The sequence below is a fragment of the Artibeus jamaicensis genome, unplaced genomic scaffold (genome assembly GCF_021234435.1).
Source record: "Artibeus jamaicensis isolate MK-2021 breed Jamaican fruit bat unplaced genomic scaffold, CSHL_Jam_final contig_1998, whole genome shotgun sequence".
NCBI classification, from domain to species: domain Eukaryota; kingdom Metazoa; phylum Chordata; class Mammalia; order Chiroptera; family Phyllostomidae; genus Artibeus; species Artibeus jamaicensis.
In genome coordinates, this window is record NW_026521407.1 from 10556056 (window position 1) to 10584034 (window position 27979).

General features: G+C 37.0%; 1 protein-coding gene across 8 annotated transcripts in view; it reads left to right on the forward strand.

Moving 5' to 3' along the window:
• ACACA (acetyl-CoA carboxylase alpha) overlaps nt 1-27979 on the forward strand; it is a 278851-nt gene that overhangs the window by 162733 nt on the left and 88139 nt on the right. For all 8 annotated transcript variants that reach the window (XM_053654887.1, XM_053654891.1, XM_053654894.1 and 5 more), the window contains 6 exons: nt 3566-3607; nt 4630-4845; nt 5606-5761; nt 8116-8319; nt 14202-14357; nt 16131-16277. In XM_053654887.1, the coding sequence (XP_053510862.1) occupies nt 3566-3607; nt 4630-4845; nt 5606-5761; nt 8116-8319; nt 14202-14357; nt 16131-16277 (921 nt within the window). The remainder of the gene's footprint in view (nt 1-3565; nt 3608-4629; nt 4846-5605; nt 5762-8115; nt 8320-14201; nt 14358-16130; nt 16278-27979) is intronic.

Genomic DNA, 27979 nt, shown 5'->3' on the forward strand with positions numbered 1-27979 from the left:
CTTCAGAAGCAGAACAAGGCAAAAGAGGGCCAGAGTAGAGGTTCCTGGAGAGTGTGAATTGTTAGGTATTTATTCAGATGCTAGTGAAAGCTATAAATAAGCATTTCCAAAACTTCATTGTTTAATATCCACAGTCCCCCTGGAGTGTCTGCTGCTACTTTAGTCTCAACTCTATATGGAGCCTGTTCTGAGTTAGCAATATTTACCAGCATTAAGGATGCTTAGTGTCGGGTCTGTTTCCATAACCATCTAATTAAATCAAGTACCTATAATGGGATTTGAATAACTGCTTGACATTGATATATAAACAAAAAAATTGAGGAAAACTGAGCCTATTCCTGTAAATATCTTCTTCATATTAAAAAAAAATGAAGCCTTGAAAGCGAAAGAACAGGCTCTTTGCATTTCTGCAGGTATATAAGCTGCAGTTCTCTGCTTTCATGTAGTTTTAATTCTCTGATAGTTTTGCTCACATTTCAGGTTGCAAAAGGTGCAGCAGAAGGTGCTACTTAATTGGAATATAAGTATTATACTTTTTAAAGTTTTCCATATTTTTTCAGCCACGTTTTTTTAAGGATACTAAAATGTACACTTTCAGGATTTCGTCTTATCCTTTGCCACCTAAACAAAAGCATTAGGTCCAAAAACTATGGTGAGATTCTAAATCAGTTTTGCATCTGTTAAGTTTCCTTTTGACTTCCGTTTGTATGATTTCTTCAGACTTTTAAAATTCTGCTGTAAATCATCTAGGAATACTTTTACTGATTTTATGTGAATGACTCCCACTTTAAAATTAAATGCTTTGGAAGAAAGAGCCCACTAATGAAAACAATAATCATGGTTAGTAGTTCATTTCTTTAAAATTTTTTTTGATATGTCAATTATTTCTCAATAAAGCTGAAAAAATTGGTAGTTTTGTTTGTTAGTGGATCAACTATTAGTTTTTCAGAAGGTTTGGGGTTTTGTTTTAATTACAGTCTATATAATTAGTTCTCAGCATGTTGAGGTAAAAGAGAATTGCACCAGCAAGCTTTCAATTTCTTCATCTCATTAGGTTTTTAACACGATTATTAGTATCATAATCAGCTATGATGTTTTCTGTTGCAGGTTTTCACATTCTCTGATTTGCAGGGTGTCTTGATTGGCTAATTTAGGCAAATTATTTTGATTGTCTTGATGATGGTTGGCTGATTAGAACACAGCAGGAGTATAATTTCTTCCTGAGAAGTGTTGCATTCTTTTGTTTTTTGGTACCAGAACACTAAGAGGGTTTTTCTTTGTGTACATTCAATTATGATATTTGCCCATGACACTAGTAGAATGCCTGGAAAGCAATTACATTAGTGATAGAATAAGCGTGAATGCTGTTTGTGGAAAAAACTGGCACATGAGGATGAGGTAGGATGAAGGAATTTGCTAAAACTACGGGATCGGACTTTCGAATTTCTTCTTTTATGTGTTTTTGTGATTTGTTCTGAGTGCCAAAAGAGATGACTTTCTATCAATCCTCAGACTTGAAGAATTGTTCATTAATCCAGCTTCCCATTACACAGAAGTTCTTACCATCTCCTACTCTTAATGCTTCCTGCTTAAATTAAGGACTTTACTGTAGAGCTAAAAATTTACTCAGAAGTTAAAAAATGTTTGCTGATAACATCTCATAACACCTTCTTTTAGCTAACTTGAATGAAAGTTTTCCTGATTTTCGGTGGTCTTTTCCCACCTCTAACAAGAATTAGTCAATCTCTTTCATTATTTATAGTAAAGGCATTTCTATTTAAATTGTTTTTCACGCCTTTCACTTACTACAAATCAACTTTCTTAGTTGATTTAAGTAGTAAAGAAGTGATGTTTTGCTTACTATTATGTTTTTGAAGGAAAATGATATTGGTCCTGCACTTGTACACAGTTGAGTAAATGATGTACTAAATGCATTTCTTAATTAATTAATTGTTAAGGCAGAGTGGAAGTGTGTGTGCTTAAAAGATTGTTATCACTTTCCTTGCCTTTCAGAAAATTTCATGAGAGAATTTTGTTACCCTTTCATTTTTGACTTGTATTACCTCAGTCAATACTCTGAAAGCCATACCTTTCAAGAATAAAACAAAATAAGACTGTAAAGTTCTGAGCAAGTGACACTGCAGCTGAACATCTTCCTGCCTAACCTTGAAGTCATCCCAATGTTCTTTACTGTCATTTAGGGGAATTAGAGAATTATTTAGAATGAAAACATCATCAATAAAAGATCAGTGCTGTGTAAAGTCTACTTTCAAAGGGCTTTTAAGGACCCAAGCCTGGACAAGGGATTTCCCGCGCTGGTAAACAATCTCCAAGAAGCCTGTTAAATGCTATTGTACAGTTAAAATGCAAGGAAATTGTAAGAAGATTTATTAACTGTGCAAGTTAAGGTGAGAGTGAGGTATAATACCCATGGAAAATATTCAAGAAGTTTTCAAGTAAATTCAAGAACCACAAGAGATGAAAGGGCATGTAGAGACCCAAGTTCATATTCCGATCCTCGGCATATCACTTGGTCATGGCTTCCTTAGTTGTAAAATGGGTACCTGCCTTGGGAAGTTGTTGAGAGCATTTGAGGGGACAACTCATGAGAGTGCCTGCCACCCAGAAGGCTTTCATTTTAGTGCATGTTTCTGTCATGGTTCCTAAAGCTCATTGAGGGACATTTGTGCAGCTAGTCCTGGTCTCTGTGCCTTGTACCAATAAGTGTTTGATTATATTGCACTCATAATGAAGATGCCTAATGAAACCTCCTATAGAGGCAAATAGTAATGACTTGATTCCAACATCGCCAGTAGAGCTTCCCATCCGAGAAACAGGGGTATTTGGTGTTAATAAGTTAAATTTCAGAAACTAATGGACTCTGCTAATTGAATTCATCTTTGTTAATTAATAAGGTTCTAGTAAATTGGTTGCTTTCTTTCATAATGCCCCTGAAAAAGAGCAGTAAGATCAAATGATTCCAAGTTCACTAGTTCCACCCCATTCTTTCCTCTACATATAGTGGTAGTGACCAAAGTAACGTCTTGTACTTTTCTTTGTCTCGAGATGTTATTGTTTAAACACTTGAAATTATTGACTTGAGAGTGAATGAAGAAAAATACATGAATTGGGATTCTATGCTTTCTGGCTAGTTTACATTTTAAGAGTTTCTTGGGGGAAAACTTGGGAAATCAGTCCAGTAACTATTGCAGTGCTGAAGCTTAAGGGTATATTGGTTTCGTTTACCAGATTGTACCAAGAGCAACACCCAGGAAAACTTTTTTTTAATTTTTACTTGAGAGATGAAAAAATACTAATTTTTTTTCCCTAGGAGAGGGTAGCTATTGACGTTAGGTTAATAGTGTGGTGATTCTCAAATTTGGAAGTGAGATCAAAGTGTTAGTTACCCAGAGGATCATCCGTATTCCCTGGGCTAAGCTTCAGTAAGGAGCATATTTTCTAGAAAACTGTCTTCTAAATGCTTGAGTGCTTCTGTACTATGTGTTGATCCCCAAAGAGCCATATCTATGAAGGACTGATACATTTTCCCCTTCTTTTAACACAGAGAGAATTCCCTAAATTTTTCACATTCCGAGCAAGGGATAAGGTAAGAACTGGTTGTTTCCTTTCCTCCACCCTCTTACATGCCCAAGAGTGGCTTATCTTTGTCATATACTCTTCTTGCCATTTTTTTCTCCATTTGGGTTTGTGCTTCTCTTTGCCTTACATGTGTCTTAGAACGAAAGAAGACTCCTTTCTGACAGAGTTTGGTTTAGGAAACAATCAAATGTCCTGACCTACCCAAAGAAAGCAGTAGTTTTCAAAATCATCCTTATGTTTTAGGATGAGCCTATGATGTGTTATTAAAGGACCGTTTTACTTAGTAGTATGATTATCATCACTACAATTTTTTTATATTCAGGTCTTGTTTATGTGCATTCATTTTTCAATCTTCAAATACAGAACTTTGGACCATGTCAGTTTCTTCCTGTTACCAGCTTATATTTTTGGCTCTCTCCATTCACTCAACTTACATGCACTCTAGAAAAACAATTTAGTTTCAGCAAAATGTACAGTAAATGTAAATGCAGCTCTTTAAAAAGATATATATAATTACGTATCAATGGATGTGGTATGTTCCAAAGCCAAATATCTCTATTTAAAAAAATTATATGATTAGTATTTTTTGTGCATTTACTATGTCCTTTGTACTGTGCCGGAACTGATAAGCATTTTAGACTAGTTGGGTAAATCTAAATCATTGGTACGTTGGTATGTGAAGTAGTTGTTAATATGAAACAGTTTGTAGTTAATTGTAAAAAAATGAATTATAAAGATATTAAATGCTACAGGGAATTGAGGGAATTGATGTTTTTTTGTTTGTTTTTAATGGGGAGCATCACCACTTGTGAAAGCATAAATGATGAAAGCTTGGGAAGTAAATAGATTCTTTAGTGCCTAATCTTATGTAAGTTATAGCATTATCCTTGTGTATAGCTCATTTCTGTGGTTCATTAGCACATCATAGCTTATGTTTTTATTTTTAAGCATCTCTTTTACATACACATTCATAATAGGATTTTGTAACCATCTCTTATGGACTGTTTTTCCTACAATTTTCGTGCTCAGTTTGAAGAGGATCGTATCTATCGTCACTTGGAGCCTGCCCTTGCCTTTCAGTTAGAGCTGAACCGGATGAGAAATTTTGACCTTACTGCCATTCCCTGTGCTAATCACAAGATGCACCTGTATCTTGGGGCAGCCAAAGTGGAAGTGGGTACAGAAGTGACAGACTATAGATTCTTTGTCCGTGCAATCATCAGACATTCCGATCTGGTTACCAAGGTGGGTGCTGCACTTCAGTGGGAAGTTATCTTCGAGGGAAGGGACAGCGGAACTGTCATGGTTCAAAATTAGGTTTTTGTTTTTTGAATTAAAGCTCTTGTTCCCTTTCATCTCACTCTAAGAACCAGCAGAAGTCTGAGAGTCATTTCTCTCACAGAAGTAAATATTCCATGTAATGAAGAGCTTTTTGTTTTTTCATTTGAATTTTCTTGGTAATGGAAGCATGATAATACACACTTGAGAAAAGGAAAAGCACGCCAACAGAAAAACCACAGAGGGCATTAGGCGATGATAGAGGATAAAGAGAAAAGTTAGAAGTGACCCCATTAAACCTATCTAGAAGCAGGGTGGTTTCTGTCCTTAGCAAGGTGCTTCCTGGTGTGTTAGTTATTACTGCATCCCATAGCCATAACCTTTCTTCAACTTCCCCTTTCTAAACAGATTGCCTTTCCAGACTGCTCTGTTTGGCATATGTGAGATGTAACCCTTTTGGGGTTTCAGCTCTGGGGATGTCCAATGATTATTCCACCTATTGGAAAGAAATGATACGTTAGGAGGAAGGGCTGCCGGAATTCTTAATCTGACCCTGCCTGCCCCTGTTGCCTGTGGTTATTGGGCTGATTAGAGAGAAAGGTAGAGAGTATCTGTAGCAGGTGCCTTATGATTCATGACGTAGCACTGCATAAGTAATTATAGTAGTCACTTCTTTATTGCCTCTTTTAAAATACATTAATGTTGAATGTGATTTCTTCCTGCATAGGAAGCTTCTTTTGAATATCTGCAAAATGAAGGGGAACGGCTGCTCCTGGAAGCCATGGATGAGTTGGAAGTCGCTTTTAATAATACTAATGTCCGTACTGACTGCAACCACATCTTCCTCAACTTTGTGCCTACAGTCATCATGGACCCATCGAAGGTACATTTCTCGTTTGCTTCTTTGCCAGAACTAGCAAACACAAGCAGGGAGATTCATTCATATTAATTCACACTTGGACCTGGGCACAAGTACTTTTGGTCAACTGGTTGAGCCCGTGGTCTTTAAAGTATGCTGAATGCTCATAACACTGGGTTTCTGGGATGGTGTCAGAAATTTGCTATTGCCATTAAAAGCAGACTTCAAAACTAAAGTTGGTATGATTTACTTTACTGGTCATTTATAAGCATTACAAAAAATAAAACCTCTTTCTCTGTTGGTACCTGTATAATGACACTTGGCTATGATAGCAGTCCTGTCTTACATAATTACTTGGGATTTCTCATCTAGAATAATTAACTTTGCTATTATTGGGCATTTTGGCAAAATTACTGCCTCTTTGTACTAAATGTTACTTACCTGATGACCTTAGGGACATAATGTACCTTCCTGAAATGTCTAACCTATTTCTCCATAAGGAAGGAATTTGGCTGAAAGGAATTTCATATGTACTATGTATGTTTTCTTCCCTGAGGCTGTGTTCTAAAATGCATTCCATATAATTTAAGGAAGGAAAAGAAAGCGATTCTATACTTGACCTTTTATTCCACACATAATAAAGATAGGCTTCTCTCTGTTTCTGATCCTCTTGACTTCTTTCTATTGTATTGTAGAACACAGATAGGAGAACCAGTATATATCCCTTTCTCAAGATCAGTTGTAGGCATGGACTTATGCTTTTTGAACTTAGGATCTCAGACCTGAGACATCTTTTTCTACTTTTTTTCTTCAAGACCCCAAGGTACTGATCAGTTGCTTTAGTATGTTAGGGAAGGCAAGGACAGGGCAACTCATTGAGTATCAAGTCTCATCACGTAGTTTAAGAAAAGGTTCTCCTAGGCATTCTGGGACTGCTTAAGCTGAAAGACTTAAAACATGGTCTGACACTATATAATTATATAACTGTATGCACACATGCACATACGCACACACAGGGTCCAGCCTAAGTGACTCCTGCTTGAATGTGGTTGGCAGGGTAATAAAATGGGTGTAATAATTTATAGTTTTAATTGGAACATTTCACCTAAAATGTCATATGGTATGCTTGAGTGTGTGATATTTTATGTTACAGAATTACACACTTAAGATTTTGTGATAAAAAGGAGCATTATTTGTGCCAGACCCTGTTGTGTGTGTATGCGTGTATATATTCTAAAGTTAGCCTACCATTTCTCATTAAGTTTTTGGTGTCAGCCTCTTTGTTCTTCTCTAAACACTGTGGCTCTGCCTTTCTAATCATAGATAGTTGTCAGTTTCCTATGTAGAGAGATTGTTGACTTTAGTTCCCTTGAGAAAAGAATGGGTAGATAGCTCTTGGTTAACAAGCAACTGTGGAAATAGAGACGTTAACTCCGTGAAACCCATTTTAGCACAGAAATAAATTGCAAGGCTGGCACATACTTCTGAAAAACCATAAGAGAAGGGTAGGTATAAGATATGTTTTTGAGATTTTCTAAGTTGAGAAAGCATTTTAGAAAGATACTTCCCTTAAGAAACATTAATTTTGAGTAGTATGTTCTAGCTTCCTGCAGCCATGTTGGAAAAAATGTTTTTGCTTTAGCGTGCCAGAAAGGAGAAATCACATCTAAAGTTATTTGGTTAAAATAACTCACCTGAAAACTAGAATCACTAAGTTGCCTTGGTATAAAGCTTAGAGAGACTAGAAAGCATCTGCTTCGTATATTTAAATTCCAGTTGGACTTGACAATGATCAAGCTTCAAAGCTCTGTTTAGAGAGAGAACATTCTAGCACCACCTACAAATTGCCTATCTTTAATTTGTACAATTTACCAAGAGACATATATTATAAAGTTTAATAAAAATGTATGGAAAAAAGCTCATGGTGGTAATTGCTATGTTGATTTAAGGTCCTGTAAGTGCAATGAAACAGAGTTACCATGCATATAAATGCTACTTAATAGCTGTTTAACTAGAGGTTTTATTCTTACTTGGGGCTTTCTCTTAAATCCCATGGCTTTTAATTTTAGATACTGCAGATCTTTGATATAGAATATGAATATAATTGGAAAAGGGAAAGGAGTTGCACACATTTGGGTGTTGTGAGCCATAGAAAACCACTCATATGGACAGGCCAGCATGAAATGGTCCCTGACTTGTTCTAAGCAAGAGTAGGGTTGGGGAGAAATGATATGACTTTCTGTAAGAAATACAGGTAGTACACATCTCAAGAAAACAGCATCTTTTTCCATTCCTCCTTTCCTGAAGATGGGCAGACCTGAAACAGGTCCTAGTTCCAAGGTATTTAAGTTTTGTGTTTGGTGATGTGTGTGTGTCAGATTGAGGAATCTGTGCGGAGCATGGTAATGCGCTATGGAAGTCGGCTGTGGAAATTACGCGTCCTCCAGGCAGAACTGAAAATCAACATTCGCCTGACACCAACTGGAAAAGCAATTCCCATTCGCCTCTTCCTGACAAATGAGTCTGGCTATTACTTGGACATCAGCCTGTACAAAGAAGTGACCGACCCCAGGACAGCACAGGTACAGTAGTCACACAGAAGTCAAACTTCAGGGTCTCCTTAAAGTTTTTATTTGGTCCTGCAGATTAAGGCACTTGCACTTGTTGTAGACCACCCAAACTCCTCAATCCCATTGGTTTACCTAGTGAGGTGGTTCTCTGTCAGCTTCAGTGATTGCATGAATTTGCAAAACTTCCATCACCTTGTAAGATGAGTGTATATTGCTAATCATGGGTGTTACAAAACCTTCAACCTTTGGTCATATATTGGTGAGCCTAACAGATGAACCTAATTCCAGAGGTAATTGTGGAAGTTACAGTTCATTCTTAGAAGGCTCCTTAGCTCCAAGACTTGAGCAGTCTTGTCTTTTCTAACCTGATTTGTCCTTCCTGTTTTCAGTCTAGTTAGACCACTCATAGGCAGGTAAGGGAAGGAGAATTGTTAAAATATGTCACTAACTTCTGTCCTAAAGAAGGAAAATTTCAGCCCTGGCTGGTGTAGCTCAGTGGATTGAGCATGGGTCTGTGAAGCAAAGGGTCGCTAGTTCGATTCCCAGTCAGGGCACATGCCTGGGTTGTAGGCCAAGTCCCCAGTAGGGGACACATGAGAGGCAACCACACATTGATGTTTCTTTCCCACTCTTTCTCCTTCCCATCCCCTCTCTCTAAAAACAAATTTAAAAAATTTTTTTTAAAAAGGAAAATTTTTTTGTTTGTTTTAAAATGTATTTTATTGATTATGCTATTATAGTTGTCCCATTCCCCCCTTCACTCTCCTCCACCCTGCACACCCCTTCCCCCCAACTTCCCCCTTTAGTTCATGTCCATGTGTCACAAGTTCTTTAGATTCTATATTTCCCATACTATTCCTGCCCTCCCCCTATTTTCTACCTACCATCTACGCTACCTATTGTCTGTACCTTTTTCCCCTTTCTCCTCCTCCCACTCCCCTGTTGCTAACCTTCCATGTGATCTCCATTTCTGTGGTTCTGTTCCTGTTCTAGTTGTTTGCTTAGTTTGCTTTTGTTTTAGCTGTGGTTGTTAATAATTGTGAGTTTGCTGTCATTTTACTATATATGTTTTTTATCTTCTTTTTCTTAGATAAGTCCCTTTAACATTTCATAAAATAAGGGCTTCGTGATGATGAACTCCTTTAACTTGACCTTATCTGAGAAGCACTTTACATGTCCTTCTATTCTAAATGAAAGCTTTGTTGGATAGAGCAATCTTGGACGTAGGTTCTTATCTGTTCATGACTTCAAATACTTCTTTCCATCCCCTTCTTGCCTGTAAGATCTCTTTTGAGAAATCAGCTGACGGTCTGATGGGAAGTTCTTTTTAGGTAACTATCTCCTTATCTCTTGCTGCTTCTAGGATTCTCTCCTTCATTTTAATCTTGGCTAATGTAATTATGATGTGCCTTGGTGTGTTCCTCTTTGGGTCCACCTTCTTTGGGACTCTCTGAACTTCCTGGACTTCTTGGAAGTGTATTTTCTTTTCCAGATTGGGGAAGTTCTCCTTTATTATTCAAATAAGTTTTCCATTCGTGGCTGTTCCTCTCCCCTTCTGGTACCCCTATAATTTGGATGTTGGAATATTTAAAGATGTCCTGAAGGTTCCTAAGTCTCTCCTCATTTTTTTGAATTCTTATTTGTTCATTCTTTTCTGTTTGGTTGTTTCTTTCTTCCTTCTGGTCCACTCCATTGATATCAACATAATAGTTTGAGCAATATCAAGCAGTGATTTTTAACATATTACCAATTGGTATTCCATTTATATACATTACCTTTCCTTCAAAGAGTTCAGAGTGTTATATGTCTATACAAAAACAAAGAGGCAAACTTTAACCCATTTTTAAGGTAGAAAAATCAAGAATGTGAAAATGGAAAGTGACTTTTTTAGTAGATTGGTTACAGAGCCAATCTACTAAACAGAGAATTCCCATTTAATGTGTTTTACAACCTTAGTTTCTAAATATTTGGATCACTTGCTGTGAAACTGGATTTAGGTTGGTTCGCCACTTTTCATGTCTTTCTTAGAACTGAGGTGTTATTTCAAGTCTTTGGAAGGAACTTGGGACCTGCATTTCTTCAGGTTAAGGGATGAACTTGCTCCAGTGTATGTGTGTACACAGAGGTTTCAGTTTGTTCTATGCATTGGGTGCCAGGAAGAGATTATGTCTCTTGTTTCTATCTGTGTCCTTTTACATCTGGGAACAGAGGTAACAAAAGACATTTTTATCAGTACTTTGAAGATTGGACAGCTGTCAGAGTGACCTTTCATGTTGTGCTTTGAGTCCCAGTTAGATGACCAGAGATCTGTGTTGTGAGTGAATGGTTAAAGCAGACAGAGGGACATGCACAAGAGTGTGAGGGGTTAGCGAGAGAAAGAGCTTGAGTAATTTTTGCTGCATTTGATGTTTTTCAGGGAAACCGTAAAGACATTTTCAGTCAAAGCTTTCTATGGGTAGGGATATTTTTAATTAACTTATACAATGGCTTCAGGGCAAGTCTATTCTTGTGAAAAATAAGATGGCCATTTGAGATTTCAATGTTTATGATAAATAAGTTTGTTCCTCATAACTACTTTTTCCCCTTTTATCAGAAAGCTCTTAGATTTCCCTCATGCTGGCTAGTGGTAGCACAGAGGCATGAAAGGCGCAGAAGCCTTCAATCAGGGTTTAGTACTACGCCTGGCACAAAATAAGCACTTCATAAGTTTCTGAATGAATGAATGAGCTGCCTGTAGCCTGAGGGAGAACCCCTTTTTCCAAGGGTCCGCCATATTTAGGATCCCTGAAGGAAGAGGTCTCTGTCAGGCACTTCAGTTGAGAGAGTTCCACAACCACTGCTCCGTGTGAAGAGCCCACAACCAGAGGAGGTAATGCAGAAGAAGGACAGCCTCCAACTCAGTTCTGGCACTTCTGAAGCCTACTTCATTTGTTTTTTCTGTTTCTGTGCTCTAGTGAGTCATTATATAAATTTAAAATAATATAGACCCATGTGTATCATTCATTCATTAGTTCATTAATTTAAAAAATTTTTAAACCATCTCAAGTGTGTCAGGTGGTATGGTTATAAAGATAAAGAGTGATCTCTATTCCTGGCTGGCATAGCTCAGTGGATTGAGCAAGGGCTGTGAACCAAAGGGTCACAGGTTCAATTCCTAGTCAGGGCACATGCCTGGGTTGTGGGCCAGCTCCCTAGTGGGGACCACATGAGAGGCAACTACACATTGATGTTTCCCTCTTTCTTTTTCTCCCTCCCTTCCCCTCTCTAAAGTAAATAAATAAATAAATAAATCTTAAAAAGAAGTGATCTCTATTCTCAAGAAGTTTTTATCACAGTGGAAGGTGACAAATAATTAGTTCCTCTGTAACATAATTATGATTCTGCCATCTTAAAATAACTACAGAATTCTAAGGAAACAGAGTATGTGGGATTAGAGATAGCTTTTCAAGAGGAACTGTTTTGATAGACTCTGTTGAAAGATGTGTGATATATTAAATGTATACATATTTTCATGAATTTATAAAACATACTTTACCAATGTTTAATTGTGATTTCCGTTATAGTAGAAAATGGAATTAACAGCAATAGCTGATCATTCAGGGGCATCCAGTACTATCCATTGCTGTCAAACTCATGCTTTGGCACATTGTTTATTTTTTTTGCCAATAAGGAGCAAGGTTGACTGAATTTCATTGTTTCATTTTCCTTGTATACTCTTTGTGGTGTTAGCTGTAATGAACACTCATTTCGGGCAGTTATAATGGGGAGAAGAGATCTGGGTAGTCCATTGCATAGGTCAATTGATTTCCAGTGTGTAGTGTAAGGGAGAAATATACATTTTAAAATCACCTTTATTGAGATACAGTTTACGTATAATAAAATGTACTCATTTTACGTGTTCAGTTCATTCTGAAATAGTATATACCTATGTACTACCATCACGATTACGGTAGAAAACATCTTCGTATTCTCCCACATTCTCTTGTAAATCTAGTTCTTTCATACTAACACTTTAAATCTCTGAAAACATTAGTATTTCTATCTCTCACATTCATAAGACACTGCTACCTCTGCCTCCCACTTGGTGACTTTCACCATTGGTCATATGCAGGAAGACTGGGAGCTCCATCCTGTGGGGTTTTAAGCAGCCTAAGACAAGCTCTGCCCAGAATAGGACCTGACTGACAAGTCAGCAGAACACACTTGTTCTTCTGGTCTAAGGAAGGGGCTAAGGCTTCCCTTAGCTGAACTGTACCCAGGGTTTAACGAAACACTTAATTCTCTTATGGCTGTACAGCAGGCTCACAAATCTAATTGTTAATGGTAGACTTAAGCTTATATATATTAGGCCTGGATAGATATATGGGCAGATACATATACTCTTACATCCCAATCTCCATTTCTATTTGCTGCATTAGGAATCTGCATTTTATGTATTCATGCATGAAGTGCCTAGTTTAGTGTCACTCAACCCCTTGGCACTTAATAAATATTAATTGAATAGAAATAATGGCATTCCTTATAAATATTAATAATCAAATAAAACTAAATATAGGGAGTATGAAGTACTCTTCTAGAAATTGAGTTAAAATGATTAAAAGCTGGTGTGGTGATTTCATTATGTGACAATGTAAGTATTGTAAGAGCTATTCACTGGTTGTAGATGCAGTGCATTGAGGAAATACATATGTGTATGTATTATGTAGAGATATATATAATTTAATAAAATATATTTTTACTATAGGCTATGTCTTTTAAGCTAACAATAATTTACTAGCTAGATGGATGGATAAAATTCATTTGTAGCAGAAATCTTGGAAGCCTTTCCGTGGCTAATAATACTTAACGAAGCACCTTCTAATCAAACAGACTAAAGCAAAGATGATATGCTAGAGCCTGGGCTGGCCTTCCACTATTGGAGAAAGCACAGAATTCTCTTTATTTTTTTTTTAATTTTTTTTATTGATTATGCTGTTACAGTTGTTCTATTCCCCCTTCATTCCCCTCCACCCTACCCCCCCGTCCTCACCATTACCCCCCCTTTAGTTTATGACCATGTGTCTCAAGTTCTTTAGATTCTATATTTCCCATACTATTCTTGCCCCCCATCTATTTTCTATCTACCGTCTATGCTACTTATTTTCTGTACCTTCTCCTCCTCCCACTCCCCTATGGCTAACCCTCCTTGAGATCTTCATTTCTATGTTTCCACGCCTGATCTAGCTGTCCTTTTAGTTTGCTTTTGTTTTAAGTGTGGTGGTTAATAACTCCAAAGACCTACAACCAAGATTGCTCTATCCAGCAAAACTTTCATTTAGAATGGAAGGACAGATAAAGTGCTTCCCAGATAAGATCAAATTCAAGGAGTTCATCATCACCAAGCCCTTATTAGATGAAATGTTAAAGGGACTTATCGAAGAAAAAGAAGTTAAAGAAACATGAACAGTGAAAGGACAACAAACTCACAGAATTCTCTTTAATGCATAGCCGTTTCTCAACTTAATTACTAGTAACTGCTCAGACTGGTTAGTTACGGTAACATACTTCATTTCTAAATATGTGGAATTCAAGTCACTTTAGAAGGCAGGCATTGTCAATCTGTCTTTGAAGTGTGAAATTTACACTGTGCTTTCTTGTTGATTTCAACAAATCAAAAAGTTAAATCAGCCTATGGTGCATAGTTGGCTACATACCATTTTTTGCAGTTGGTTAATTTGTAGAGAAGTGAAAGCACCATGTACCAGTGCCCAATATTAAGAAGCACATCTTAGCTACTCAGACCACCAAAAATGTGTTTCAAGAAATAATATTTGTGCGAAAAGCCTTTCTAGACAGCTGTCTGATTTTTTTCTCTGTCTCAACTCCCCGTGCCATCCATCCTCTTTTTCCTGCAGATCATGTTTCAAGCATATGGAGACAAACAGGGACCATTACATGGAATGTTAATCAACACTCCCTATGTGACCAAAGACCTGCTTCAATCAAAGAGGTTCCAGGCACAATCCCTAGGAACAACATACATATATGATATCCCAGAGATGTTTCGACAGGTAATGGTGGCTAACTGGGGGGCTCTGGCATATTCCAAAGAGGCAGGGTTTTGTTTGACTCCCCCTCAGATGCAGCTCAGACCAGAATGATGCACTCCCAATGGGCAGGAAATGTCTTGATGCTATTCTCATTTCTATTTTATTTGGGATTTGGGGACTGCTAACTTAGATGTTGGATGGTTCTGTATGAACTCACAGGAGGAATAGTGAGGAGAGCAGCCTCTACTGAGTAGGTGAGAGTAAACTGAGACCTGAGACCACACGCCTGTGATGGTAGCTTACAATGACCTGTATGAGGAGTTATGTTCAGGTATACATTTCCTAAGCCCGTATGTAAATTATGGATATTAAAGAGGTTTAAAACTCTAGTTCTCATTTTCCTGTTTTCCGAGATAACCGAAGTCTCTCTAGCTCATAGCATAGGTTAATATGATAAGAATCAATAACATATACAAATAGGTATAGAGTTCATGATACACAGTTTAAAGTATCAGTTCTTTTGGGGAAATTTATTATAGCTGAATAAAAACTAGCATGAGAAAATATGATATTATGAATCTTATCCTCTATATGAAAATAAATTCCTTTGATCTGTATGATGAATCAACTCTATGCTGCAGATTTTTCTTCTATCAATAGAAGGCAAGAAAAGTATATCACCAGCAAAAAATGCTGCAGGTAAAAAATAAGGTATCAAAAGAATAGTGAATTTGTCCTTAAAAAAGCCTGTGAATTTAGAATTTTTCCAAATCTAGTTAATACCACTAGTATTACCACATTTGAATTTTACTAAGGTAATATATGTGGTCTTGGTAAATAGTCTATCTGTAGTTCTTGTATTATTCACAAATATAAGAGATTTCCTTATGTATCCACTCATTTATAAGTTCTCTCTCTCCTGAAACACAGTTAACTTCATTTAGTATCACTGGCAACTGTTAGCCTAAAAGCTGAGTGTTGATTCTGTTTCTCAAGGCCAGTGCTATAAGTAAAAATCACATTCTATACAATTCTTCCTATAGAATATCTATAGACATAAATATAATGATTAGGACATCTAGGTGTAAATAAGTTAAGGTAAGCAAAGAAACAACAGAAGTAGTTCCCACTTCATGAGGTACTTGTTTTGGTAGAAAGTTGGAAATGGAAATCATGATGGTTTCTCAATGGATAAGGTGTATTTATCTGTTTTTCTCAAATTCAAGCAGAATTGATGTGCACACTTACAAATAGTCATACACCTCTAGTGAGCTTATTCCTGCTTACGGGCTTGTAGCTTGTAAAAGATACTAGAAAAAGGATGCCTCTCCTGAACTTCTAGTGGGAATTTGTTCTTGCCTTCTTGAGATTTCTTGGTATTAGCTGAGTGTTATGTCATTTTTCTGGTTATATTCTTCTATTGTCAAGTTTCTCTAGTACTTTTCTTTCTTTTTTTTTTTTAAAGGAGATTGATACTTAGTTTTTTATTATAATTTTCCAGGGATATTGTTAGGTCTGGTGTATTTGTTAATGCTCTAGTGATTCAGAATCACTCAGTAGTTTGATTTTGTTGGAAAAATGCCTGATTTTTGGCATGTAAAATAACATTGTGTGAAAAATAACAAATCTATTTTAACTGAGGATGAGAGCTGTAGAATTTGCTCTGATGTATAGAGATACTCAGTAGAATACTTGGGAAAGAAAGAGCAAAACCAGCTTGACCAAATCTTAACATTTTTATCCACGTTGAAATGCTAATTGTCATTGATTAGTCAAACTTCTCTCCTCCGCTAGTCCTTGATCAAACTCTGGGAGTCTATGTCCGCTCAAGCATTCCTTCCTTCACCTCCTCTGCCTTCTGACATGCTGACCTACACCGAACTCGTGTTGGATGATCAAGGTCAACTGGTCCACATGAACAGGCTTCCAGGAGGAAATGAGGCAAGTAGTTGAGTCCCCTTCCCCATTTATTAACCCTGTGCCCATTGGTACCAGCTTTTCATGGGATGGTCATTAAAGTGTTAATTTAGATCCAAGTAGTAGGCAGCATGGTAGTCTTATTGGTAGAATTCTTTCAGAGAGAGAACATTAACTGGTTATCACAGAATTATTTTTAACTTTTTTGGTGTGGTAATGATACTGCTTTGTTTAAAAATAATATTCTAGTTTGCCTTTTAAAAAGAGTATTCTTTTCTATTAAGTATATATAATGAAATAGTTGCAGATGAAATGATCTGATATGTAGAATTTACTTCAAAATAATGGAGGGTGAGTGTGGGAGCATGGATGAAACAAGGTTGGCCATGAGTTGTCGATTGAAGTTGGATGATAGATACATAGGATACTTTTCTCTCTCTTTGTATATGTTTGAAATTTTGAGATTTTTCTATCATAAGAGCATTTAAAGTATTTTGCTTGATGTTTTTTCTTTACTTGGATGTCTATTTGCATACTAGTATGCATATTTTGGTATGTTTCTTATGCTCAAGTGACTTGATCTGATGCTGTTGTGAGCATGGTAAATACGTTCTTCTTAAAGGGACTCATTCAGAACCAGTGCTTTAAAGATAAAAAAAAGAACAGAGAACTCATTTCAGATTCAAGAATGTATTTCCTAGCCTTGGAGTCCTTTCTCCTGTAGTGCACTACTAATAATGATATAAAGTTATTTTCTTTCCCAATATCCTATATCCACCTCCATGCATTGATATTTTTCCTTATTTTAACTATGCTTCTAATGTACAGTTAACAACAACAATGATTAACAGTAACAAACCTAAAAAGAGATATGTTTTTATTTCAACCTTAGATATAATCCTAGATAAATCTCCTGCCTTAGAAGGAGCAATCTTTCAATTTTATGCAGTATCTTATTAAAAAGAAAATGTTACTCTGTGTACAAGGCATATGGCTGTTTCAGTAAGTACACCAGTGGGTACCAGAAGTGGATGATTTGGTATTAAGATGGATGCAGTCATGGACCAGATGGAAAGTATCAGACTTGGAGGAGTTCTTCTAATCTAACACCTTGACAAGTAGCAAAGGCAAGAGGCTAGCGAGGAAGGATGCATAGAATTTTGACAAGAGTAGGTATATACTCATTAGCACATAAAGTTGAAGCAGAGGTTTGTGCCACTGTGTGTAGCATGTACTTGGTGAGTCCCTCAACAGCAAAGAAAAGCTTCATTGTGCTAGACTTAAATTCTGATTCATTGAACAGCGTAGTCTTCAAGAACAGAAGGCACCCTTGTGAACATGGAGCTGAGAGAAAACGGTTTTAACTAATGTAATTAAAACACAAAATGAGATTTTGGGCCACATGGAAGCTAGCTGCAGTGCTGTGTGAAACCTCTTGCCATGATCTTTCTCTCCTGCTTTCTCTCCGCTCTCATTCTGTGTTTGAGCGAATGGAGACTGGGGGAATAGTGAAGTCCCAGAGGGACAGAGCTCTGTTCTTGCTGAAATTACAAGCACAGAGCTGCCTGGGCATGAACATGTAGTGTTTACTCTGCCAGTATGAATACAAATAGTCTTATTATACGGGACTCTGGACCCAAAGACCACACACACACACACACACACACACACACACACACACCACGGATAAAAAAAATTAAAGGTTTTTTTAACCCCTTTAAGACCCACCAAACCTTGATGGAAAAGAGATGTCTTTTATACGGCCAGAAGTAGTAGAGTCAGTATAGGAACCACGTTTCCCTTTGCCCAGTGCTTAATAATCTTGAAATCCAGAAATCTTAACAGTATTAAAATTATTTTTGCTTTTTGTCAGTTCTCACTTTCTTCTATTCTTTTCCCTCCTTAGTTGCCTGTTTTCTTTGTTCTCTCTTTTCCTTTTCTTCAAACGATCGGATTTGAGGCTGAGTGTTAGTTTGCTATTTCTGAGTCTTTGAGCTCAGGAGAACTGAGACCTGTGTTCTTTTGTGAACAGTTAGTGACTGATGCCCTCGATGGCTGGTGAAGTCAGTCAGTGGCTGTAGCTAGATTATAGGACACTGCACAGCAGGAGTGAGGTTGGGGTATTAGTATCAAACGCTGTTACCAATAGCTTGAACATACAATGAAGCATGTCCACTGAGAGACTGACCAATCTAAAGATGGGAGTTTCAGCAGTCAGAACTGTGAGGGACAGCTGTGCCTGAGACAACACAGTGTCAATGCGATGTATTCCCTCATGCTGAGACCGGTTTTATCCAGGCAAGTTGACTTTCAGCTATTACGGTTTAATTTTCTTAGGCCAAAGAGACAAGTTTGTCATGAGCCTGGCACTCTACACATTACCCCAAGAATGATGTGAGGGGAAAGAAAAGAGCTCATGCCGATGAGATGTGGTGCAAATCTGTCCTGTCCCAAAGAGAATGGGCATCGGAACAGAGCCTTGAGAAATAGTTTTATTAAAAAAGGAGTAAAAAATTGAACTGTTAATATTCTGAGAGCCAAGGCTCAATGTAAATACACTGATGCTACATGGACATTTAAATCATTATAATGTAGTGTTCTCCAAAGGTGATGGCTCTACCAGGTCATCATTTTGGTGATATCACATTACCTCGAAGGATTGGAGTTCCTGGGTCTAAAAGCTAACACATGGCTATAAGGGAAAAAAGGGAAAACAAGAGATTCCTGCAGAGTTTCCCCATGAATTGAGATGCTTTTCCCCATAATCAGAGGCAGCAAACCTGCACTTATCAGACCATTGGCTATATGGGTGGCCAGTCTTTCTTCCTTATTTTTTATTTCCAGGACAGTAAATAGGTAAAATGGTGATGGGTCCAGGACTTGGAACAATTCAGTTCCATTTAGTTTTAGGTAACTTGTGTTCCATTTGAGGAAGAATATTGGCTGTTTCAGCAGAGATGTGACCTGCATTTTGAACATTGTGCCCGTGTTAAAAGCAGGAGAAACAGAGCTTTTCTGATATAGTGTTAGCTACTTTCTCCTTTCCATTTTCCTAGTTGTCCCTTTGCCATCAAGAAAGGTGTAACCTTATGCATGATGAAAGGTGTAGGAGAACACATTTTTCTCATTGTCAGATTTGAATGGCATTGCGTTTAGTATGAATTTAGAGTAGGAATAAAAGATGTAGACCAAATCTGTGAACTATGTTACTTGCAAATAGCTCCAGAGACGAATTTTTCGGGAATTTTTAAAAATAGTTTCAAGTAAAGATGAAAATTGAGGAAAATATGATTGCAGCATAGGCTAAACTGATTTCATTTCTAGCTGATTTCACAATGCTACAGTGATGGGCACTGTATGTAAATATGCAGCTGGTGACTGTGCTGCTGAGCCTGGATACAGAGGAGATGCAGCTAACCAGCAGTTCCACTCTTACCACATCTCAATTTTGGGGGAATTGTTTTCATTTTCCTGCCAGTTTGCTAACCTGTTTTGATCATTTGGTGGAAGCTGTAATTGCAGGTGGGAACATTTTGAGTAACAGTTCACAATCCAATGTAGCTGCTTTTCGCACTAAATCCTGTTATCAAAAGGCTCAGTCAGGCTAAGATCAAGCCAAGGGCTATAACCGACTTGACAGTGCAACTTAACTTTGCCTAGTAGGACAAAGAAAACACTGGCCTTCTTGAGACTATGTTATTTGTTCTGAAATGTTATTCACATTCTTTTGTTATATTTCCTGAACAGTTTTGTGAACTAGATCATGAATCTCTAAATCGGGCAATGACGAAAGATGTCATAGAGATGTACCTTTTATAGTAGCTTTTTTAGTGAAGATAGAAATTAGGACCCTGCTTACCTTATTATTTCAGAACATGGCCTTTTTAATAGAACCCATCCCATTGCCTCTCATCACTCCTGCTGTAATGAAAAACTGAGATGTGATGAGAAATGCTGTGTTTAGAAGCAGTTATAACTATTAGGTACAGGATGTATGCTCCAAAAAGGTTTGGTAATTAGAGACTAGAATCGTTGCATGGTATTAAATTTTTCCCTTAACATTTTTCAGGAAGATAGGTATTACTCCAAATTGAATGCAATTTAATGATCACTTGCACACACAAAATTAAGAATTATAGTGGCTCCAAGACTTCATTTTTTCCAATGGGCACTAGGTGTCAGGGTTTTTCTTTCTCAGCAGCTTAGCATTCAGACAAGCCTCTGAATTTGTCCTGTTGGGTAAGGCAGATCCAGCAGGATCCTTCCCCCTTTTTTCAGATGGATTGGTAGGCTTTGCCTGGTGTTCCTACAATATGCAACTGCATTTTTAACTCTTTGGGGTGGAAATCTGTTGAACTTTACATCATGGCTATATACATTTTTATAGGAAATAATTTTTTAGAAAGAGGATGATCAAGGAAAAATAGTGGTGTAAAAACTAGCTGCCGTCGCACCTGCTTTCTTGGTTTTAGTTCTGCTTTATATTCTTGAGGGTGGAATGTTTGGGATAGAAACTCTAGAACTGCTCAGCCTTGTCCATATTTTTAATTGTTGGCAATGTGTTGATGTCCAGTCTACCAAGGCATAAGCATCTCTTTAATATTTTATTATAAATATTTCAGACTTACAGAAAAATATGGAAAGTGATATAACCAATACTCTTGCATTTTCTGACTAGCTGACACAAATCTTACCATTTTGACACTTTTCCTTAATGTGTTGCTATAATCCTTTGAAAATCTCTAATTTGAGTATAAAAACAAAAAAATGTTAGGAGTTAGGTAGGAAAAGGAAATTTGGTAAGTTTATATAAACATAAAAATTAGAAGAAATTAATTAGTAGATTCATTGTGACAGTTCTAGGCTGCACCTCTTAACCCAGAGGACCTCTTATTTTAGAAAACTACCATTACCCTCTGTCTTAATTCACTTGGTTGACATTTTCCATACTCTCAGAGGAATTGCTTGGATTATCATGGATTCAGATTCCAGTGGAACCCGTCATATTTTGAAACTCTGACTGCAGAGAGTGTGTATAAGTGTGTGAACTTGAATAAGGAAAGTGTTGACTGTTTCTCATGCACACAGAAAATATTTCTAGTTTAACATTAGACTTTAGTGTATTATTTTACTTGATTTACCCTCAGAATAGCTCCATGAATGTGAAGCTAATTTGGATGTATTTTACTGTGCTTTTGTTTCATTCTCTTGAAATCAGTCTACCTTTTTCATGCTGGGTGTGGAAATTGAGTCCATGTCAGTGTTTTAGATACATGTTGGAAAAGAGGCACATTTGTATTGTAGTGTGCAGAAGGTGAGCTCTGAAATAGACCTGATAGAAACAGATCTGAGAAACAGGACCGCGGTGTGTGCACCGATTGTTCAAGTTATCAAAAGAGACTAATGGTCCTTGCCCCCAATCTATCCCTGAAGACGGGAGAATGTAAGTGCTTTGAGATCCTCAACAGAAAGTACCACAAACCACTGATTACATAGAAACATTCATAGTTTCTGCTTCCCTTATTTTTTGTCAAGGGTTTCAAAAAACCGATTTAAATCCTCTTAGGCCTAGTAAGATAGGAATTTCTTAATGGAATGTGTGGTACGATAGTTTTATTTAAAACTATGCACTTTTCTTGTGTTATCTTCATTCTAAGTAAGCATGTTTGGCTATGTCTAAAATGTTTCTCTTTGTCTAAAATGATTCTCAGAACCAAAGTTGAGTGCTTCCATTAGAAAAATGTTAAGGCTAATCTTGAAACGTAGCTCTTCCTGCTGTGGAATTATTTTAATGAATTTCTAATGCTCTTCTTTTGGGATGCATATGCTTTTCTTAGATTTTCTTCCGAATGACTGTAACTGGTGTTGGAGATTTCTCATCAGGTTGATTAGTTGAGTTTGACTCATTTCATTAGTAGGAAACCAAGGCCCAATTGACTGGCTTTGAAAATCCTAATGTATCTGTTAGCCAACTAATGCAGCACTTGTGGAAGACTCCCCAGTTCCTTTCCAAAGTAAGTCCTGGACAAGGAAGAATGTCCTGGTCAGCATTTTTTAAAAATTTTTATACATCTTGAATTTTAAGATTTTACTAAAAAAGGATGTGATACAGTCCCCTATGTGGAGAAACTTGACACAGCTACCTAAAGGCAGCTGTAAACCCAGGACAGCAACAGATGACACCAGAGGGTGAGGCGTGGTGCAGCGCACCAGAGTCCAGCATTCGTTTCCATGATTAATGGACAAGGCTTCTGGAACTGTAGTAGGCCAACTTGGCTAATTGCCATATCAACCAATTCCTCCTGTGCCCCATTTCTCAAATACAACTTACTTGCATGTGCTCCATTGCGTGTTTTCTTAAAAAATCAGTAGGTCTATTAAAGCACTGTGTGCCCATGTATAAAATTAATGTGGCTTCATGTATGTAAATATTACAGAGAGAAATAATTCCCCTGATCAAAATTATGGTTTCTAATCTTTGGTGACATTTTCTAAGAGTGATGTCTGGGATAAAATTTTTTTGCTCTAAAAATGATATTTCTTCTTACCCTTTCATCAGTTTTTAGAAGGGTTGAGCTAAGTTTGGTCAGCCATTTTTGAATTTTCCAAGCATGGAAAAAGGCTTTTTTCAGCTGTTAAGAAAATTGTTTTGAGCTTTTTTATGTGATCATACAAACTAGGCCATGGAACATGATCTCCAGCAAATAATACAACATGGAAAGGCATTGGCATTTTTTCAGCATGGTTTTTCTCAGTAGCACAAATTAAGTCAAATATTACATTGCTGTGTGGTTTAAAAATAACATGTTTTTAACACCTACACAGTATTTTCTAATATTTCATGAAGTATGTTCTTTCCATAAGATTCTAACATGAGTTAAAATTGTAATTTTTTGATAGGATCTAATTAAAGTGATGACTTAATATTCCATACAAGATACAAAAGAGGAGGGAATAACATTTTATTATCATTAATAAAATACAGTCTATAAAGGAACTTAAGTTCAGATTCCTTCTCTCTGGGTGTTAGTTTTGTCTTCTTTATGGTGCATGTGACGCTTAGGTCTGACTCGCTCTGACATTCCAGGAGTCTTTGTGTCGCTGCTCCCCTTGCTGGAGGATGGTTGTCTTCCTGGCAGTAGCAACAGTAGAACAATAGCTACCGGAGGCTTTGCCGGAAAAACTCAACTTTTAAACTTTGAGCAAGGAAAATAAAGTTACCACATTTCAGCTACAGTCTAACCTTTATATTATTACAGCTGAACTCAAAATGAGATAGATGTTAAGAAAGACAATCATGGCAAAGATATTTCCTTCCTGCTTCCCACAGCATAGCTAAAGTTGATGGATGCTTCTTATATCCTTAAAAACAAAACCCTGTCTTGTTTGAGCCCTTAGCTTTCTCTTTACATTTCTTTATTGAGCTTAATATTGTTTTATTTTGTAGTAGCAGCAGCTTTGGAAAATGTGTATATTTGTGTGCATCCATGCATGTGTGTGTGTGCATTTGCACTTTCTGTTCACATTGATAGTACAATTAATGTTGATGTCAATTTTGGTGTTAACTTTGGGTCATAATTAGTGTTGACACTTGGTGTCAGACTAATGGCATTTATGGGCACCATCAGAATAAATGTTAATATTATCATGTTTTTAGTATCTATTATAGTAACATTAAACCAAGGCCCTCCCAGGAGAAAAAATATATATATGGATAGATAGATAATGTCTTTCTGTATTGCTGGTGTTACTCAGTGAGAAAATGACATCTCAGGGCAGAATCCTAATCACTGTTTGGAGCATCAGAAATAATGATCACCTCTGATCGGAGGTTGTGAATAATTCATTCGGTTTGATTTTCACGTCTTGTCCAGTGATACTTTTCAAACCAAATGTGTTCCTACAGGAAAATAATGGTCCCACTTCTTATGGAAATACTGCAGCACAAATCATTTTACCCACATAAAAACAGTTAAATAAGACTGTTGTCTTCTGCTTGCTTTCTCCTCCCCATCCCCTCCTCCCTCACTTGGCACGTGTTTATTCCAGAGTCAGACTGTGGCTGAAGAAATATTTTCTTCCTAAGAACTCGTGTAAGGAAAACAGATACTTATTTCTGTTTATCCTTAGCTTATTCACAGCAACTCTTCTGATCCTCTTCCCTTTTCGGCTTTACGTTAATTAGTTTAGGTTGATAACCTGAAACCTAAGAAACCTGCTAATTGGAACATTCTCCTATAAAAATCATCTGAAATGTTTTTTTCCAGTGATTTATGACCATATCAATGAAAACCTAATATGCAGTAAGTGCCCAGAACCACTTGGTTAGTCAGTGCCTCAGTGGTCAGGGAAAGAAGCTGGTGGCTGGAAAGAACCAAAAGCCGGAGTGTGAAGCCCATTGTACACCATCCGCCCCCTCCCCGCACAAGCCCCTTTCTGGCCACATGTTGCCATTTTGTTGTTTCCTTATCCCTTAGTGCTGGAGTGGCCTTTTCACTAAGTTTTACCCCATAAAAACATGCAGGGGAGAGAGAAGCCAAAACCATGGAATTTTCTTTCATTCAGTTAAGATACAAAGCAACTTGTGTTTAGGTGAAATCAGAGAATGTCATATTCCTAATCACATTGTCACACTTTGTGTACGCTTTTATAGTGATTGCAGAAATTTCAATAGCATGTCTCTGTTGTGTGTAAAATATAGATAGGACCATCTATATAAAGTAATTTGACTGAAAAACTTAGTGTCCTAATTAAAGGGGGGGAGATAATGACTGTCTTTTGAAGTAATGACCCAATCCACTGAGACAAAGCTATTCTTAGATAGAGTATTTTGAACCATTTCTCCTGAATGTTGTGACCCTTTTTTTTTCCCCTCTAAATCTAACAAGGGCAGGGGGAGGTGTTTTTCAACCTAGTTCTCATCATCAGACAGAAAGTATTTTGCATTCAGAAGCCATTTTCCGTATCAAATTCAATTTCATCAAGTGATTAGTTGAGTTTGGTAGAGAATAATTTAAAAACACAAATTTGGAAACGGCTGTGGTGCTTCTGCGCTTGAGGAGAGTAGTCACTACCCTCCGAGGGAAACCCTCTGTCGGGGGCTGTGCATAGCCGCGCCGGTTGCGGTGGCACACGTCCTCACAGCGTGGCAGACCTGCAGCTGCTGGCACTGTGCGTTCCTGCCCCAGCCTGCGGGAAGGAGTAGGGGCGTGGGTGAGCTGATGCCTTGTCTGCCTATCAGAGCAAACGTCCTGTTGTGTACATATGTTTGTAAAGCTCTTTAGCCCCCTTCAAGATGAAAGGCTCTGTATAAATATAAGCTTTCGATTTTAGTACATGTTTGTAATACATGTGGTACAGTCCTAAATATGTATTTAGCTGATAGGCACTGTTCTTGTCTATCGTACAAATATTGACTTTAAAAGTATAAATATGTATTTAACCATCAGACCAGAAAAACACTGAAGCAGTTACTTCTCAGGTAGAGATATTAATATTGTATAAACCTATATATACATATGTTTACATTCAACCACATCGGTGCAGAGCATTTCTTCTTTAAAAAGTGAAATGATAACCCCAACGAACTAAGGCAGTTCCCGATGTTCTTCTCCCTTTGAGACGAGTCCTGATCTTAATTTTCATATGTTTAAATCTCTCTGATATTGCAAAATAAGACCTGTTGTATGACTAAAATTTAGTCTGTTCTTATAAAATATGAAAAATCCATTAGGCTGGTGAGATTCTTTTTTAATTATGGAAATGTTCAGATGTACACTCGAGATAGTAACAGAAGCTCCCATGTACCTGTCACCCAATAAAGAGCTACCTGGTAGTCCTGTCTCAATTACTTTTTTATTTTATAAAATGTTTACATTATCAGTGCAGTACAAACATATTAAAGAAAATTTGGAGAATGGGAAAAAAACCCATAGTCCCATCATTCTAAGGTAACTATTATGTCATTTTGCTATGTTCTTTATTTCTGTTTTTTTACCCCAACATGCTTTTAGTTAAAGTGTCATAATACTTACCATGCATTTACTGTGTGCCAGGTACTATTCTACGGTGTACCATGTATTTAATCCTCCCCAATTTAATAGAGTAGGTTATTATTACCCCACTTTACTGATGAGAAAACTGAGGTGCACAGAGGTTAGTAACTTACCTAAGGTTATGTGGCTATAAAACTAACTGAATCTATAATCTGGCTTCTGAGTCTGTGCCCTTTAACTATTATTTTGTTAATACCGTTTACATGAAGTTTGTTATGCCACTTCTTCACATGTACTTCGTAGGCATTTTAAAAATGCTATTTGTAGTCTTCATAGCCATTATCTTACAAGGTCTCCAGAACACTAGCAACGACCTCACCAGCCAATTTAGTTCCCTTCAAAAATGTTTTTAACATGGTATTTATTCTTTTAACTTTGTCTTCAAATATTTCAATTTGCAGAAAAGTTACAAGGATAGTGCAGAGAGTTCTCATATCCCCTTCACCCAGCATCCCCTAATGTTAACATTTTAAATAATTATACAAACCATATATAATTGGTTTATGTAAACCTTATATTAATTATATCATTATAATTTATATAATTTTATATACCATAGTATAATTATAAAAACTAAGAAATTAATTGGTATAATACCATTAAATGAAATACACTTTGTTCTGGATTTCACCAGTTTTTTCTACTAATGCCCTTGCTCTGTTTCAGGATCCAATCCAGAAACCATATTGTGCGTTTAGATGTCAGTGACATTTATGCATGTGTTATAATTCATATTTATCTTTTCACAGGGTTTCAGCTAAGTGAAGTAGTACTAGTCTGGATCACACTCTCCTGATTTCTCCAAAAAAGGAATTATGCAAACCTTATTTTTAAAAATAAACAATTCATAATATCTATAAGAGCAAATTAATTTTTCTGTGCCTTGGTTTTCTCATGGCAATAGCAACAGCTGCTTTTCAGTTAATAACAATAGCTATTGTTAGAGGACTTTTATAAGCCAGCCTCTGTACCAGTCTGATGTGGTTGGTGTTCATCACAACAATCCCTCTAGAAAGATACCATTATCACCATTTTATAATTGAAAAAATTGTGACTATATATGAGGTTAAGTGACTGGTCTAAGGTTTTATAATTGTATAAAGCTGAGGTTTGAACCAAGACAGGTCCAGCTTAAACTTTTAACTACTACCAGTATTTGTCAACATGTAATACATGTTCAATTAATGGCAGCTATTCTTCATACTAAAAAATAAATACCAGTAGGTGATTAATGTTTAGGACTATTATTCCATAATCCCTAGAGATAAGTCATGGACAGTATTCTAAGCCCTTGATGGTGGACTGTTTTCCAAGTATCATTTTAAAAATGAAATGACTGTGGAATGAGCAAATATTTATTACTCCCATATTACGTGTAGGGAGCCTGCTAGACACTGGAAGAGATGATATAATGGTTCAAGCTGGCAAGCTAAAAGCAGTCCTAGGCAGTATATGATGAATTATCAAATAAATTCTTTACACAAAGGTCTTAGTAGGTGATCAGAGAAGAAAGGGGTTACTTTAGGCTACGGGAAGCTTTACTGAGGAAAAGGAATTCTAATGAACCTTTTTTGAATGGGTAGATTTAGATACCCGTTCCATTTGAGAGGAGAGAAAGCAGCAAAAGTTTGTATGTTAAAGTTAGTGTAATAAATTGCTGCTTCTAACAGT